This window comes from Meles meles, chromosome 12 (assembly GCF_922984935.1).
Source record: "Meles meles chromosome 12, mMelMel3.1 paternal haplotype, whole genome shotgun sequence".
Lineage (NCBI taxonomy): Eukaryota > Metazoa > Chordata > Mammalia > Carnivora > Mustelidae > Meles > Meles meles.
This window is the reverse complement of record NC_060077.1, coordinates 30208387-30223924: the sequence shown is the minus strand read 5'-3', so window position 1 is coordinate 30223924 and position 15538 is coordinate 30208387. Positions and strand designations below refer to the sequence as shown.

The window sequence follows — 15538 nt, the reverse complement described above, 5'->3', positions numbered from 1 at the left end:
TCAGGTCATGATGCTAGGGTCCTGGGATCAAGCCCTGCATCAGGCTCCCTACTGAGCTTCTCCTTCTCCCTCTGCCATTACCCTTGCTTGTGCTCTCTAGCTCTGTCTCTGTGTCAAATAAATAAATCTAAAATAAATAATTTTTTTTCCAAACTATCAACTATTGGTTTATTGATCTGGTTTTTTTTCTTTGCTCTCTAAGTCATTAATGGCCACATTAATAGTTACTATTTATTTGGATGTATGTTGTGTTTTTTGTAACTTAATTGTGGTGAAAGCTTATTTCAGCGTTCCCTCTTCCTTGTTTTTTTTCTTTTTTCCACATCTTGCTATCGTTAAGGTATTAGTGTTTCTAAATTAAATACAGGAGCATTGGAAAAAACCATGTGCTCAACATCTTGTATAAGGTCATTCAGTAACATCTTCCTGATATTAAGATGGGTTTATAAACTTGTGTTTAAAAACCTGTGTGAAAAGACATTTGCTGAATTGTTTAAAAGGATACTGTGTTTAAACCATCCTTTGAGTAATTTCTTCCTTTTTTTTTTTTTTTAAAGATTATTTATTGGGGCGATTGCGTGGCTCAGTCAGTTAAGCGTCTGCCTCCGGCTCAGGTCATGATCCCAGAGTCCTGGGATTGAGCCCCAAGTCAGGCTCCTTGCTCAGTGGGAAGTCTGCTTCTCCAGCTCTCCTGTTGTCCTGCCCCCTGCTCATGCATGCACTCTCACTCTCTTGCTCTCTTGCTCACTTACTCTCAAATAAATAAATAAAATCTTTAAAAAGTTATTTATTTATTTGAGAGAGAGTGAGTAAGAGAGAGCATGCACAAGCAGGGAGAGAATCCTCAAGCAGACTCCCTGCTGAGTGTGGAGCCAGATGCAGGGCTCGATCTCATGACCCTGAGATCATGACCTGAGCTGAAATCAAGATTTGGACACTCAACCAACTGAGCCACCCACGCACCCCAGTAACTTTTTCCTTTTATTAAGATGTGTTATAAATTTATGTGTGAAACTTATGGGAAACACTACACGCTTATCCCCCTGAAATCGCACCATTCTTAAACCATCCCTCAAGTAACATCTTCCCTTCATTAAGGTCTGAGTCTTTTTCAACCTATGTGTAGAAGCATATGGGAAAGGCCTTGTGCTACACTGTGCTTGGATGGCCACTCATTGACAGTGTTCACTCTTCTAGTACATGTGTTGAAGGTTATGTTTTCTCCAAGTATGTTTTTAGCTTCAGGCTCTAAGTTTTGACATTTGGTATTTGCTACCTTTATGTACTGATTTCTAATTTAACTGACTTATGTTCAGTGTTGCCTGAGAGGATAATTTATTATTTCTTTGGCTATATTTTGTGCTTTGGATATATTTGGGGTATTATTTCTTTGTATATATTTTCTGCTGTATTTTTATATTTTATGCTGAGAGAGAAGGAGTCACTCTCAAACTCCCTCAGCCCTAATGGGATTTACCATGTTGCATTATAACCACTTGTTTAATTAACTGCCCCTCTATTGGAATCTGAGTTTCTAGACTGTTTCACACTGTGCCTAGCATAAGGAGGTGCTCAGTAAATATTTGGGAAGCAAATGAATGGCCAATAAATATGTAGAGAAGTTCCCAGAGGGCATATAATATCCCCTTCTAGCAGCTGGTAGATATTGACTGGGCATGCTGGAAGGAAGGCAGTTTGGCAGGAAGCTCTTTAGGAGGTCACTGTCAGAGCTGGGCCCAGAAAGGCTCCTGTGAATAGAATAGGCCCTTTCCAGGAAACAGGTCCAACAGACACAGCTTCCTCAGGTCAACAGAATTAACAGAGTGGTGGTCTCCCTGGGGTCCCACTGTGCCAGGGAAGCTATGGGCCTTCTCAGGCGTCTCTTCCTGCCTACCATAGGTACGAGTTCTCCAGAAGGAACTCGCTGCGTCCACCTCTGAAGACACACACCCCTACAAGGAGGAGCTGGAGACGGCCTTGGAGCAGTGCTTCTACTGTCTGTATAGCTTTCCTAGCAAGAAGAGCAAAGCCAGGTACCTGGAGGAGCACTCGGCCCAGCAGGTGAGGGAGCTGCCCCAGCCCACTGCAGAGGAGTGGGGGGTCAGAGCAGCGGGGGCTCTGAGCACTCTTGAAGGACATCAGACACATAGCTTTTGCACCAGGAGAATGAGAGGATGGTTGGACATAGTCTGATCACAGGAAAAGTGTTTTCTTTCTTTTTTTTTTTTTTTTTGAGATTTTTTTTTTTTAACAGAGAGTGAGAGCTCAAATACAAGCAAGGGTAGTGGGAGAGGGAGAAGCAGATTTCCCACTGAGCAGGGAGCCTGATCCCGGATTCAGTCCCAGGAGCCTGGGATCATGACCTGAGCCAAAGGCAGATGCTTAAAGACTGAGCCACCCAGGCACCCTGGAAAGGGATTTTTCTTGCAAAGACTACGTTCACAGATGTTGCCTAATCATTCAAAAGTGCAGCATGGCAATTTTCAAAGGATTTCTTTTTCCAATTTGGGTAATACAAATAATTCATTAGAGGTTTTCATTTGTTCCTGTTTGATTTTCAGAGCAGTGTTGGATATATGACCTCATGGCTCATCATTTGTTCTTCACTCTTACCAGTTCTATCCCCTGAATAGGAGCTACTTGGGCAGGGCACCATATAGAATGCAGAACCGCCCTCATCCAGAGCAAGCAGTGGGGCAGCTGAGGCTCAACGAGAGGGACTGTGGCCTGGCCACAGTCCCCACTCATGATTGAACCTACCTTCTGGCATGGCCACACGGGTTCACAGAGTGTGGCCCTCAGTTTCCAATATTTGTCTTTATAAAGGCCAGGTGGATGCCAGTTTACTTGTCTGCTCTTCAGACATTTGGTTTTGGGGATTACAGTGGGTATGCACATTTTTAAGGGTATACAAGTCTTTTCTAAACTCTAATATATTGTAACCTTGTCTGTGTTGTTTCCATGGAAGAACTTTTCCCTTTCTGCTTTTGCCCTGACTACACTGTGATCTGCTTTTTGTCTTTTCTCAAGGTTGACCTTATATGGGAGGATGCCCTGTTTATGTTCGAGTACTTTAAGCCCAAGACCCTTCCTGAATTTGACAGCTACAAGACTAGCACTGTGTCTGCTGACTTGGCCAACCTTCTGAAGAGAATCGCCACCATTGTGCCCCGCACAGAAAGGCCAGCACTGAGCCTGGACAAAGTCTCTGCCTACATTGAGGGCGCCTCCGCTGAGGTAGGAACTGAGTGTGATGGGACTGTGTCCTGTCATTTTTTTCCTCCAGCACTGCTGCTTATGCACCTTGGCTTCTTTCCTTGTTCTGTACCAGAGGTCAGGGCCATGAGAAGCCTAGAGTCTATCCTGTGCTAATGTGAATGGTCCTGGGTTTGCAGCATGACTGGTCACACCTGAGACACTGACTCCCTCTCTCCTTATCCTTGGTCCTTCCCCTGCTAGGTACCCTGCCTCCCCGAAGGAGCCGACCCCTCCCCTCCAGTGGTGAATGAGCTCTACTACCTCCTGGCTGATTACCATTTCAAAAACAAGGAGCAGTCCAAGGCCATCAAATTCTACATGCATGACATCTGCATCTGCCCCAACAGGTCAGTGACCTGGGCGTTGGGCCAGGCAGGGAGGGCTGGGGTGACTCCAGCCCAGCAGCTCCTCACTGGGCCAGTTTGGGGTTTCCCTGCTCTAGCAAAGAGACCAAGGAAAAACAAATGAGAAAGTGTGTTTAGCACTCTGCAGTTTTGGGGAAAGGCAAGTTCTTCATAAAAAGAAGAGCAATGAAGTAGGCTTTTTTCTAGAAGATACCTGGGACGAGCGTTGGGATCAGAGAAGCTATGAGCTATCCGTTTGGATGCTGGCCAGCAGGGGAAGGGAGTGCCCCCTGGTTCCATCCTATTGGTTGTATGCTGCTTCTTTTCCTGGCTGCCAGCCCTGGGAAGTGGGCTGATGTGTTCTACATGTCTTTAGTTATGGTTGTTTCCTTATTTTAGGGTAAGGGTCCTACTCATAAAGTCTGGTTCATTTGATTGAGAGGGAACATTTCCTCCTGGCTACCACACCTAGGAGGTTAGCCTTGGGTCAAGGTAAGACTTGTGTCTGAAGGGTCCAGAGTAGTATCTATAGGTAAGTACTCAGGGGCCAGGCCACAGTGGCTGCCCACCCTCAGGAGAAACTGGAGAGCTCCCCCTTGTCAGAAGCCACCGAGCCTAGGGGAGGGATTGGGATCTGAATGGAGAAACCAATTGACACAACTTCTGTAGCTTGTGGGAAAGGTTCTCCCAGAGCCCCCTGTTGCTCAGCCTCTGGTTTACTCCAGGCAGGGAGCCATGTGCCAGTGGCCCTGGATTCCTCTCTGGGGTCACTGTGGGCCAGTGTGGTGAAGCAGAGCTGTGCTCAGGCTGGCTGAGTGCTCACAGCTCTAGATAGTGAGCAGTCACCTCCTTTGTGCTGCTCTCTCCATGTCTAAAAGGTAAGGGTGATAAAACCCACCTGTCCGTGGGGAGGTGGGAGCCTGGTGTAGGACCTCTCACCCAGCAGCCACTTGGGCTATAATATGAGGCTCGTGACAGCTCAACTGGGCCTCCTTCAAACCTGTACATACATTTCTTTGGACGGTATCAACCTGCCAGGCTCGGCCTGCCAAGAGCCCTCCCAGGGAGGTGGGATGTCCTGTGAGGACTGGCCCCAGGGCCAGGAGGAACTTGGTGGCCCAGTCCTGGGCCCCCTTCATTCCCTCCCTAACAAGCAGATGTCAGGGAAGACTTGGGCTCAGTCTCTTCTGTGCTAGTTAGGATGGAAGTTCAGATACTGGTTTCTTCTTTAAATCTTCTGAGCCCTCTTGGTACAGGTGAAGCCCATGACAGTTGGATGGATGGTGGAATGTTCTGGCCAGTGTATGTTGGTGGTTCTTGTGGGGAAAACAGAGTCTTTGAGGATGCTAGCAACAGCTTTTCTTGACCAGTCTTCATTTCACTATTCCATCTACTCTGGCTCAGCTGGGATTGGGGCACCTTGGCCAGGCGTTTCATAGAGTGGCATTTCAGGGGGCAAGATGGGATTAGGTCCCAAGACAGCTCATCCTTCTGCCAAAGAAACAACTCTGGGCCTAGTGCTAGGAACAAACCTGCCCCACATGAGTAAGAGCCCAGCACGCAGGTTCTGGACACTTCCTCCTCCTGAGTTCATGGCATCACTGGCCCTTGGGCCGGCCCCCATTGTCCCTGTGGGTCAGCATTTCCCAAGTGTGGATTATGTACTGCTCTGCTAGAATCAAGAACACACATCAGGACTTTGCTTTTGTTAACACATAGAGGAACATTTTGAGGTTTTATGATGATGTGTCTGTATTCTTGGTTACTTTGTGACTTTCACTTGGTTTTGACTTGGTTACTTTGTTAATTTGTGACTGTAGGTAGTAGTTTCCATTTTGGTACTCATGCAGGCATTTGGGCATACACAGCAATGTGGTCTTTCCCTCAAGGCAAGGGCAAAGGGGCTTGCGAAGGCACTCTGGGAGGAGTTAAGAGGGAAAAATCCTCAGTGTGGAAGGAGCTGGCCCTGATAGAAAGTCCCTGATGGAGTTCCCACCATCTGAGGGGAGCTTGACACCTCCTCCTGTGCTTCCTCCTGGAGGTGATCTGAGCAGAGCCCTGGAGCCCCAGGCCCTGAGGAGGAAAGGGTACACTTGGGACCTCCACACAGGGGCCAAAGCCTTCGTTTTTGCTGTCTCCTGATACCATCTAAGCGTTTAGGCCTCTTTATTGCTCCTTTGTTCACACCTTCTCATCTCCAGGTGCCTGGAGTGTGGCAGAAGCATGTGTGAGCTTCATAAGTTTGTTGTGTCCCTACCACACCTTGGGACTGTCAAATAGTCCAGGAAGGCAGTTGGCCAGTTTTAAAGTTTGTGTAGCAGAGGGTCAAGAATTGTTAGCTTTCAGGGAGGGTAGCATCTGTCATGTGATTACTGCCTTTTCTGTTGTATACACTTGCACTCAGGAAATTCCACTCTCCCAAGTGCCCAGAAATCCTCTTAGCCTTGGTCTCCATCTCAGAGAACCTTCTGCATTTTCCCTACCACTTTCTTTCAGGCGATCTCAGAGTAGTAGTATCTTAGCCATCCTGTGGGTCCCCCGCTCTCCGTCTTGCTGCTGGGAACTGAGCTGGAGAGGGCAGAATGTGGTCAAGTGCCAGAGGGAGAACCATGCAGAACCTGCATGGCTGTGTTTTCGGGGTCTCAGCTGCGCCATGCTTTTGGTCAGTGAGTGTGTTGGTGGCAGGAGCTACCAGTGACGGATTAGGCAGCAGGATGGGAGCCTTCCTATCGTCTTGGAGGAGCAGTGCCTTGTAAAGCACCCCTTTTCCTTCACCATCAGAGGCATTCTAGGGGTAACCCTTCCAAGCAAGGAAGCAAAGGGGAGCAGAGTCCAAGAGCCCACCGTGCATGTGAGCACAATTTGGGCTCAAATTGGTGGGGATCCTCTTAGAACACTTACTGAGTACCTGTGAGGTGCTAGATGACCTAAGATTCAGGTCTTGTGCTGTCCTAGCAGCCCTGCTCTCTTGAGGTGGGTTTTCTCCTTTTATTCCTTTAGATTCTTATTATTATTTACTAGAGAGAGAGAGAGAGAAGGAGCAGGGGGAGGGGCAGAAGAAGAGGGAGAAGCAGGCTCCCGGCCAAGCAGGGAGCCCCATGTGGGGCTTGATCCCCGGACTCCGGGATCTGACCCAAGCCGAAGGCAGATGAATGGACTGAGCCACCCAGGTGCCCCATTGCAGTGGGTTTTCTTAGCCATATTTCATAGCTCAGAGACATGGAGTCGCTGGGTGGTGGAGCTGGGCTCTGGGCCCTGGCCTGGGAGATAAGCTCCCACAGACCTGGGATCACCACCCTGCAGGCTATCATGTCTGCAGTGCTGTAAGGGCAGCGGTGTGTTTACTGGTGCTTTTCTCATGACCACAGGTTTGATTCCTGGGCAGGCATGGCTCTGGCCCGGGCCAGTCGTATTCAAGACAAGCTGAACTCCAATGAGCTGAAGAGTGACGGGCCCATCTGGAAGCATGCCACGCCTGTCCTGAACTGCTTCCGGCGGGCCCTGGAAATTGACAGCTCCAACCTGTCCCTGTGGATCGAGTATGGCACCATGTCCTACGCCCTGCACTCCTTCGCCTCACGCCAGCTGAAGCAGTGGAGAGCTGAGCTGCCCCCTGAGCTTGTGCAGCAGGTGAGGAGGGGCTCTGCAGAGGAACCGCCATCCCGCCATCTGACTCAAGTGCCCTCAGGTGGCAAAGTTCTGTCCTATCCATTCCTTGCGCTTGTCCTCACAACCATGCTGGGAGCTCACAGATGATTCTCCTTGTGAGACTGAAGCTAACTATGGTCAGTGACAGCTTGGTCCTTGGTCTTTAGACACCTAGTCTGGTGTGGATGTATTTGGGGCCAGGCTCTGGTGATCTGGCTGGTGAGCCATCAGTTTCCTGGCAGTGGAGAGGCTGGGAGGGGTGTTAGCCACCAGAAGTAGCTGTCTCTTCCCTGTTCCTTCAAAGGAAGTTCTTGAGTCCTTTTTTTTTTTTTTTTTAAGATTTTATTTGTTTATTTGACAGACAGAGATCACAGGTAGGCAGAGAGGCAGCCAGAGAGAGAGGAAGGGATGCAGGCTCCCTGCTGAGCAGAGAGCCCGATGCGGGGCTCGATCCCAGGACCCTGGGATCATGACCTGAGCTGAAGGCAGAGGCTTTAACCCACTGAGCCACCCAGGTACCCCAGTTCTTGAGTCCTGGTAAAATTTTTCACACCGTGTTGGGAATTTTGAAGTCCATCTTGGTAGGGAGTTCCCCTAGTGTGGGTTGCTGGGTGTCTAGCCTCAGGTCTCTGCTGAGCAGGGCACCCTTGGCTCCTTGAGATGGAAGTGAAAGAGTCCCACTGACATGTTCAAGGCTGTTGTGGCAATAAGATGGCATGATCCAGAAGGGATTCTAGGAGAGCAGAGTGCTAAAGGGGCCTGTTTCTTTCAGTGATGACATGTAGTCACAATCCAAACAAGATAATGGCCTTGTTAGTGCTTCCATTGGATTGTTATGAGAGCAGCCTGGTCAGTGAGACTCTCAACTATGGCTGTGCTGCCATCCTGAAAGCCCCTCCATCCTTGAGTTTAGGCCCCTGTTGTCATGCCCAGTCCTCTGCCCCCGGCACCCACGAGCCTTCAGAGGCAGGTCACAGGCTTCCAGAGTGCTTGGCCTCGTGATGACCCTGACCTTCCCACATTGTGCTAAGTAGGGGAAGTCCTAGCCTTGTGCAAGGAAGTAACAGTTCTTTGTTGCTTTTATGATTTTATATAGAAGTGAGGTGTCCTTAAGTATTAAAAATTCAATTGGTACAGAAAAGCATAAATGGGAGTGTAATAATGATACAAATTTCACCCTCCCCCAGTGGCCCCTTTTGTACCTGGGTGGCATCGCTATCCACTAGCAGGAGTGTGAGGGGGCGGGGCTGCTGTTTGAGGACAGTTCCTAGCAAAGGGTCACAAAGCTGATCCATTCACAGTGCGCTCAGTTAGCCTAGTGAATAGTGCCAAAAGGTGTGGTTGGGACTTTATCTTAGTAATTAAATAATAATGAAAATAACTCCCAAATCTCACCTTACTAGGATTTTGGTGATAATTGCAAAGTTGTGTTAATTTTTCAAAGGAACCAAGAAGGACTGAGTTTGGTTGGTTTGCAGGGAGCTTAATTTCCCAGTAGTTTTACGATAGCATGCTTTGATGTCCCTTCACCTCAGCAGCATAAATTTAGACAGCTGTCTCTGCAGAAATATTTGAGGGCTGCTTCTCTCTCACAGGATTCTCTGATGTCTTTGTGCCTTAGAAGAGTGTATTATGGTCTCTTCCTTGAACAGTTGTCCTCCCTTTGGGTGGTTGTCAACCATGTTAAATGTGCCCGGTGCTCATAAGGCTTTGTCTACATTACTTTCATCAACTTCATGAAATCCCACATTTTTTGTCAACATTTGCCATTTAACTTTGCAGTAGGTCTGTATTATACCATCAGACTAGGTGCAGAAATCAACAAGAGACAGACTACAAAACGAAGCTGGGCGGGGATTGGTGTTCAGTGAAAGTGCTAGGGGGCTGTGCTGGAAGAGTACCAGCAGAATCTGAACATTCCTGAACACTCCTGTGCTGGTGTGACTGCTGTTGCTGCTGTGTCCGCAGCCATGGGGGCCTCGGACTTCCCACTCGAGGTCCCGCCAGACATCAGACTGTACTTTGAGAAAGCTTTGAAAAGGCTGAAATCCCTTTCTCTCTTCACACATTTCTCAGTCTCCGCATGTCACCCCTGCTTGACAAGGACGAACCGGAAACAGGATCTGGGGCTCTACCTCGGGCTGTTGTTTGAGGAATGCCAGTGACCTCACCTTCCCATGAGCTCTGCATGCCACCGCCTGTGCACCAGGAGGGTTGTCTCAGGGGACTGGACTCAGGGCACTCCGGCCCTAAGGTTTTCCCTCTCTTTCTCCGCCCAGAGTGCGTGAACCTTATAGGCCAGCAAGAACAGTAGCTCCCACATGTTACTGGCATCAGAACCTCTTTCAGGGGGAGTGGGGAGCTTGTTAAAAGGTCCCATCAGGGACTCACAGTCAGAAGTGGGCTCCCTGGGTGGGTTAGACATGGTATCCTGGGGACAAGCCTGGCACCGGTGACAGAGGACAAAGGTGGTGAGAAGGGTAGTGTGAAAGATAAACTCGAAATGGATAAAAGACCTCAACGTGAGACAGGAATCTATCAGAATCCTAGAGGAGAACATAGGCAGTAACCTCTTCGATATCAGCCACAGCAACTTCTTTCAAGATATGTCTCCAAAGGCCAAGGAAACAAAAGCAAAAATGAACTTTTGGGACTTCATCAAGATCAAAAGCTTCTGCACAGCAAAGGAAACAGTCAACAAAACAAAAAGGCAACCCACGGAATGGGAGAAGATATTTGCAAATGACAGTACAGACAAAAGGTTGATATCCAGGGTCTATAAAGAACTTCTCAAACTCAACACACACAAAACAGATAATCATATCAAAAAATGGGCAGAAGATATGAACAGACACTTCTCCAACGAAGACATACAAATGGCTATCAGACACATGTTCATCAATCACTAGCCATCAGGGAGATTCAAATTAAAACAACATTGAGATACCACCTGACACCAGTTAGAATGGCCAAAATTAGCAAGACAGGAAACAACGTGTGTTGGAGAGGATGTGGAGAAAGGGGAACCCTCTTATACTGTTGGTGGGAATGCAAGTTAGTGCAGCCACTTTGGAGAACAGTATGGAGATTCCTCAAGAAATTAAGAATAGAGCTTCCCTATGACCCTGCAATTGCACTGCTGGGTATTTACCCCAAAGATACAGATGTAGTGAAAAGAAGGGCCATCTGTACCCCAATGTTTATTGCAGCAATGGCTACAGTCGCCAAACTGTGGAAAGAACCAAGATGCCCTTCAACGGATGAATGGATAAGGAAGATGTGGTCCATATACACAATAGAGTATTATGCCTCCATCAGAAAGGATGAATACCCAACTTTTGTAGCAACATGGACGGGACTGGAAGAGATTATGCTGAGTGAAATAAGTCAAGCAGAGAAAGTCAAGTATCATATGGTCTCACTTATTTGTGGAGCATAACAAATAACATGGAGGACATGGGGAGATGGAGAGGAGAGGGAGTTGAGGGAAACTGGAAGGGGAGATGAACCATGAGAGACTATGGACTCTGAAAAACAACCAGAGGGTTTTGAAGGGGCGGGGGGGGTGGGAGGTTGAGGAACCAGGTGGTGGGTAATAGGGAGGGCACGTACTGCATGGAGCACTGGGTGTGATGCCAAAACAATGAACACTGTTATGCTGTAAATAAACAAAACAAAACAAACAAAAAAAAGAGTAGTGTGGCCGTGTGGCAAGGGCAAGTGTTGTGTTCTGTGCCAAGGCCAAACCCTGGAAGGAAAATGGGCGAGAAGAGAGGAGCATGGCCCTCTCCTCCATTATAGAAACCTCCATTATAGAAACCTCCATTAACCATCTCCTCCATTATAGAAACCACTCTTCAGTTATGCAAGAAACATCTTCTTTAAAACAATTGCCACAGTAAAGACAAAGCTAAAATCTTTTTGGCTCCTTCCCACTCCTCCTTCTAGTCCCTTCATTCCTGCTTCAGAGCAACCTGCAGTTAGACTTGTATCTTTCCAGACTTTAAACAAACACCATTTCTTATGTATACATGTCCTCCTAGAAGGAATGCTATGATTTACTTGTTCTCTTCTTCTCGCCCAAATGCTGTTGTGCTGTGTATGTTTTACTCATGTTGTTGTGCTCTACTCATGCCATGCAGCCTTGTGACCATCCTGTGCGGAGGCCCTGTGCTCCATGCTGTTTGAAGTGTCGTGGTCCCAGGGCTGAGCCGGCTCGGAGCTAACTCCCTGCTCGCACCAGGAACACTGTTGTCCTCTGCTGGGACTCAGTGGGGTGGGTGGAGCACAGACCTTGGAATTCTTTATTTAACCCCCACCAGTGAAGCCCAGTAGGATTTAGCAGAATAGAGGTTTTCCAGGAAGTAAATATGATGAGAAATCAGAGTGCCCTTTCTGCCGTTGGTACTTGAGGGTTTTATTTGTAGCGCTCCCCAAGAGGAGGGAACTTTTGCCTCTCCCAGGAAGGGGCAGGGAAGGCAGAGAGTGGGCAACAGACAGGAGACCCAGGTCGACTCCCTGCACACCTCTTCCCCTTGACTGTTCTTTCTCCTGCGTAGTTCTTGGCCTCTGTGGTTGAACTCCATTTTGATCCTTTGGAAGCTCTTGGCCCAGGTAGTTCAGGACCTGAAACTGGGCTCCTAGGCCATCTTCCTGGAGTGTTGGGGGTGGCAGGAGAGAGATGGAAATCCACTGGGTGTGCAGGTGTCCCCGCAGGCAGGGAAGGAAGGAGGTTTGGCATTGTTCCCCAGGGTGAAAACTGCCTCACAGGACTGCCTCCTGGTTGCCTCCTGGTTTTTTTCTACCTCTGTTAAGGCAGTTTCCTACTCTGAAGTATGTCATGGGGACACAGCCCCTTGATTGCTAGAGCTGTTTGGGCTTATTGTGTCTGATTAGAGGAGCTATAGGACACATGTTGATAGCTGTGCATTTCGGCTTCTGCCTGCAAACTTGCCAAAGGGGTGTGTTACAGGAAAACTGGCAGTTTCCCTGTTGTCAGTTCTCAGGCAAGGGCAGAGGCTTTGTAGCCAGAGCCTTCTAGTTGTGTGGCCTGAGGGAGGAACTTGATGTCCCTACTGTGGTTTTGACTGTGAGCCGGCTGATGGTTCCTCCTGTGTGGCCGCGTTGTAAGAACTGACACCTCCTTAGCCCCTCTCCTGGGCCGGCCTGGGGCCAGGCACCCTGGCAGCAAGGTGAATGAGGTGTCACGGTAGCAGGCGTGCATCTCGCTCGGGGGTGGACAGGTAGTGTGAGGGTGTCTGGCAGAGTTCTGGGATATAGTGGACCCTCAGTGCTCTCCCTCCTCTTCTGCCTGAAGTGTCCTGACTGCCACACCTACTGAGGACAGGGACTCTGGCAGCATGTGCTTTGTGTGGGGGAGGGAGGGGCTTGGCCTCTTGGTGGGGATCTGTGTGGTGCCAGACCAGATGGGGGTCCTCACAGTTGCCTTTCCTTTCTCAGGAGGTGGCTTTAGGACCCTCATTGGCAGAGCTAGCTGGGCAGAGGGCTAGTGACTTGGATGAGGCCACATGGCTACCGAGCAGTCAGAACAGGACTCCAGTGAAGTGGCTACCTTTTACTTACCCAGATCTGCTACAGAATCCCATTTTGGAGGGGTACGATGGACTCACTTGGCTTGTGCTGTGTCCTGGCCCTTCATTGTGTTTCTCTCTATTGTATCTCACGCACTGATGGTGTCTTGATTCCTAGGTGGCAATTTTCTTTCCCAGGGAGGGTTCGTCAGAGTGCTGGGGGTTCTTTGTGCTGGCCCAGCCAGCCAGGGCTGTTGCTATAGGAGGTTCACACCTCCAGATCAGTGTCTGCTGGACAGACGTCCGTAGGGCAGCCTTCCTGTGCACAGTGGGGCACAGATACTCCTCTCATAGGAGGCAGGCAGTGCCCTTGCCAGAGCTCAGTGCCTGCAGCCTCTCCTGTCCTTTGGTTCCTGAGATGAGACTAGAAGAGGTCGCAGCTTCCCTACTGTTGAGCTAGGGCCATGGAGATGAGGGACCAGAGACCTGGGGTTCTGGGAACAGCTACCCCTCTGGCCCCACCCTGGCAGTCTTCATTCTATGTCCTAGCCCAGGAGCTCTGGGAGGAAGGGATGCAAGTCCATGATGGCTGACATTCCACGTGGATAGCACCTAGGTACTGGCCCATAGCCCTTATACAGGGACTGGGAAATGTGATCCTCTGAGTTGGAAAGCATCTTAGAAGCTGATCTCTGTCCTGGCTGTTTCCACCCTTGAGTGTGAGAAGGTGGCTGGAAGCACAGCTCCAAGGCCATGGGTCTTGGGTGGGGCTCAGGAATCTGCCGTTCTGTTAGGATCCCAGGTCCCTCTGGAAGGGTACAGAGGATCGGGTGTGAAGTCCTATGGGACCTCAGGGGGGCGTATCCTCTCCAGTGCTATGTTGCCAGGTGTTGGGTGCACACCCTCTCTAGCTCTACTTTCCCAGGGGGAGAATGAAGTGCTCATTGCCTGCAATACAGGGCTCAGAACATTGGTGGTGGCTCTTTGGAGTCTCAGACAGACACAGCAGAGCCGCTGTTGGCCTGGTTCTCCCGGCAGCCCTGGCCTCAGGCTTTTTCCCCTTCCCAGGCAGAGGACCTCAATGCAGCCATAGTGAGGGTCACAGTTGGGACTTTCAGAAGGGATCAGGAGGTCCTTCGTAAACTCCTGGACTGTGTAGTGCAGATACTGCTGGTGGACAGTAAAAAAAGGACACTGGAGTTGACATGTCCATCCAGCTCTGTGCCTTACTTGAGGTGTGCTGCGGACAGGTCCCATGGCCTTTCCACACACTCAGTGTCCCCAGCTATGAAATGGTGATGGCACTTCTGTGTGTCAGGGTTGTTGAGAAGATTATAACTTTGCAAAGAAGGCATCAGGGCTTCCCGCAGCATAAGGCACAGTCCTGGGCAGGTTTGGGCCCTGGGCCTCGGCCAGCCCAGTCTTGTGCTCTCGTTCCAGATGGAGGGCCGGCGCGACAGCATGCTGGAGACAGCCAGGCACTGTTTCTCGTCAGCAGCGCGCTGCGAGGGCGATGGTGACGAGGAGGAGTGGCTCATCCACTACATGCTGGGCAAGGTTGCCGAGAAGCAGCAGCAGCCGCCCGCCGTCTACCTGCTGCACTACAGACAGGCCGGCCACTACCTGCACGAGGAGGCTGCCCGCTACCCCAAGAAGATCCACTACCACAACCCCCCTGAGCTGGCCATGGAGGCCCTGGAGGTGACACCGTGCTGGCCTTGGGCGGGGAAGCTGGGCCGGGGGGGCCAGTCTCTCTGTCTCCCTGGGGCTGGGGCATGAGGTCCCAGTGACTCCTGTGCAACCTGTTGGAAACTTCTCTGTGTTCAGCAGCTCTGTGTGCAATGAAATTAAAGCAGCCTTTCCTCTCTCTTCTAAGGGGTGCTTACCATCCTTTCTGGGAGAGTGTTCTGTTTGTCTTTCCCAGAAGAAAACCGCCTTCCCCCTTTAGCATGTGCAGGTTGCCGGAACCTGATTTGGTGATGACATCGATGTGGCACAGCATCTCCTGGTGCCCTTGTTCCTGGCGAGAGCACAGGCTGTGCCCAGAGCACCCAGCTTGGCAGGACAGGGACAAGGTTGGGTCTGGGGGTGGGGTGGCCTGTTCTCTTGGCCCCAGATTTGGGGTCTTGCACTGCTCCTCAAGAGCAGAGCAGCTGTTTACTGCTCGGATTTGCTTTTATGATTTCTGAGCACTTCACACCATGCTCTCCTCCATACTCAGGGCAGTGCTGGGAGGCAGGCCAGGAGGCTGCAGCCAGCACCTTTTGTAGGGAGGAAAGCAAGTGCATGGATGAGGATCCACATATGCTTGGCCTGGCCCAGGCCTTGCTGCTTCCTGAGCATGTCAGCTTTCCCCTTTCTGAGGCTACATGCCCAGCCCCTGCCGGTCCCCTGAACCCAGCAAGCTTTTTGGAGTTTGGGGCAGAATCTGCTTGCTTGTTGAGGTCTTTTATCCATCTCAAGTTTATCTTTGTGTATGGTGTAAGAGAATGGTTGAGTTTCATTCTTCTACATATAGCTGTCCAATTTTCCCAGCACCATTTATTGAAGAGACTTTTTTCCACTGTATATTTTTTCCTGCTTTGTCGAAGATTATTTGACCATAGAGTTGAGGGTCTATATCTGGGCTCTCTACTCTGTTCCACTGGTCTATGTGTCTGTTTTTATGCCAGTACCATGCTGTCTTGGTGCTCACAGCTTTGTAGTAAAGCTTGAAATCAGGTAATGTGATGCCGCCAGTTTTATTTTTGTTTTTCA

General features: G+C 49.7%; 1 protein-coding gene across 13 annotated transcripts in view; it reads left to right on the top strand.

Annotated features, from left to right (window-relative positions):
- Positions 1–15538, top strand: part of CABIN1 (calcineurin binding protein 1) — a 156540-nt gene that overhangs the window by 56499 nt on the left and 84503 nt on the right. For all 13 annotated transcript variants that reach the window (XM_046024472.1, XM_046024470.1, XM_046024479.1 and 10 more), the window contains 5 exons: positions 1900–2061; positions 3031–3237; positions 3460–3605; positions 6971–7232; positions 14222–14482. In XM_046024472.1, the coding sequence (XP_045880428.1) occupies positions 1900–2061; positions 3031–3237; positions 3460–3605; positions 6971–7232; positions 14222–14482 (1038 nt within the window). The remainder of the gene's footprint in view (positions 1–1899; positions 2062–3030; positions 3238–3459; positions 3606–6970; positions 7233–14221; positions 14483–15538) is intronic.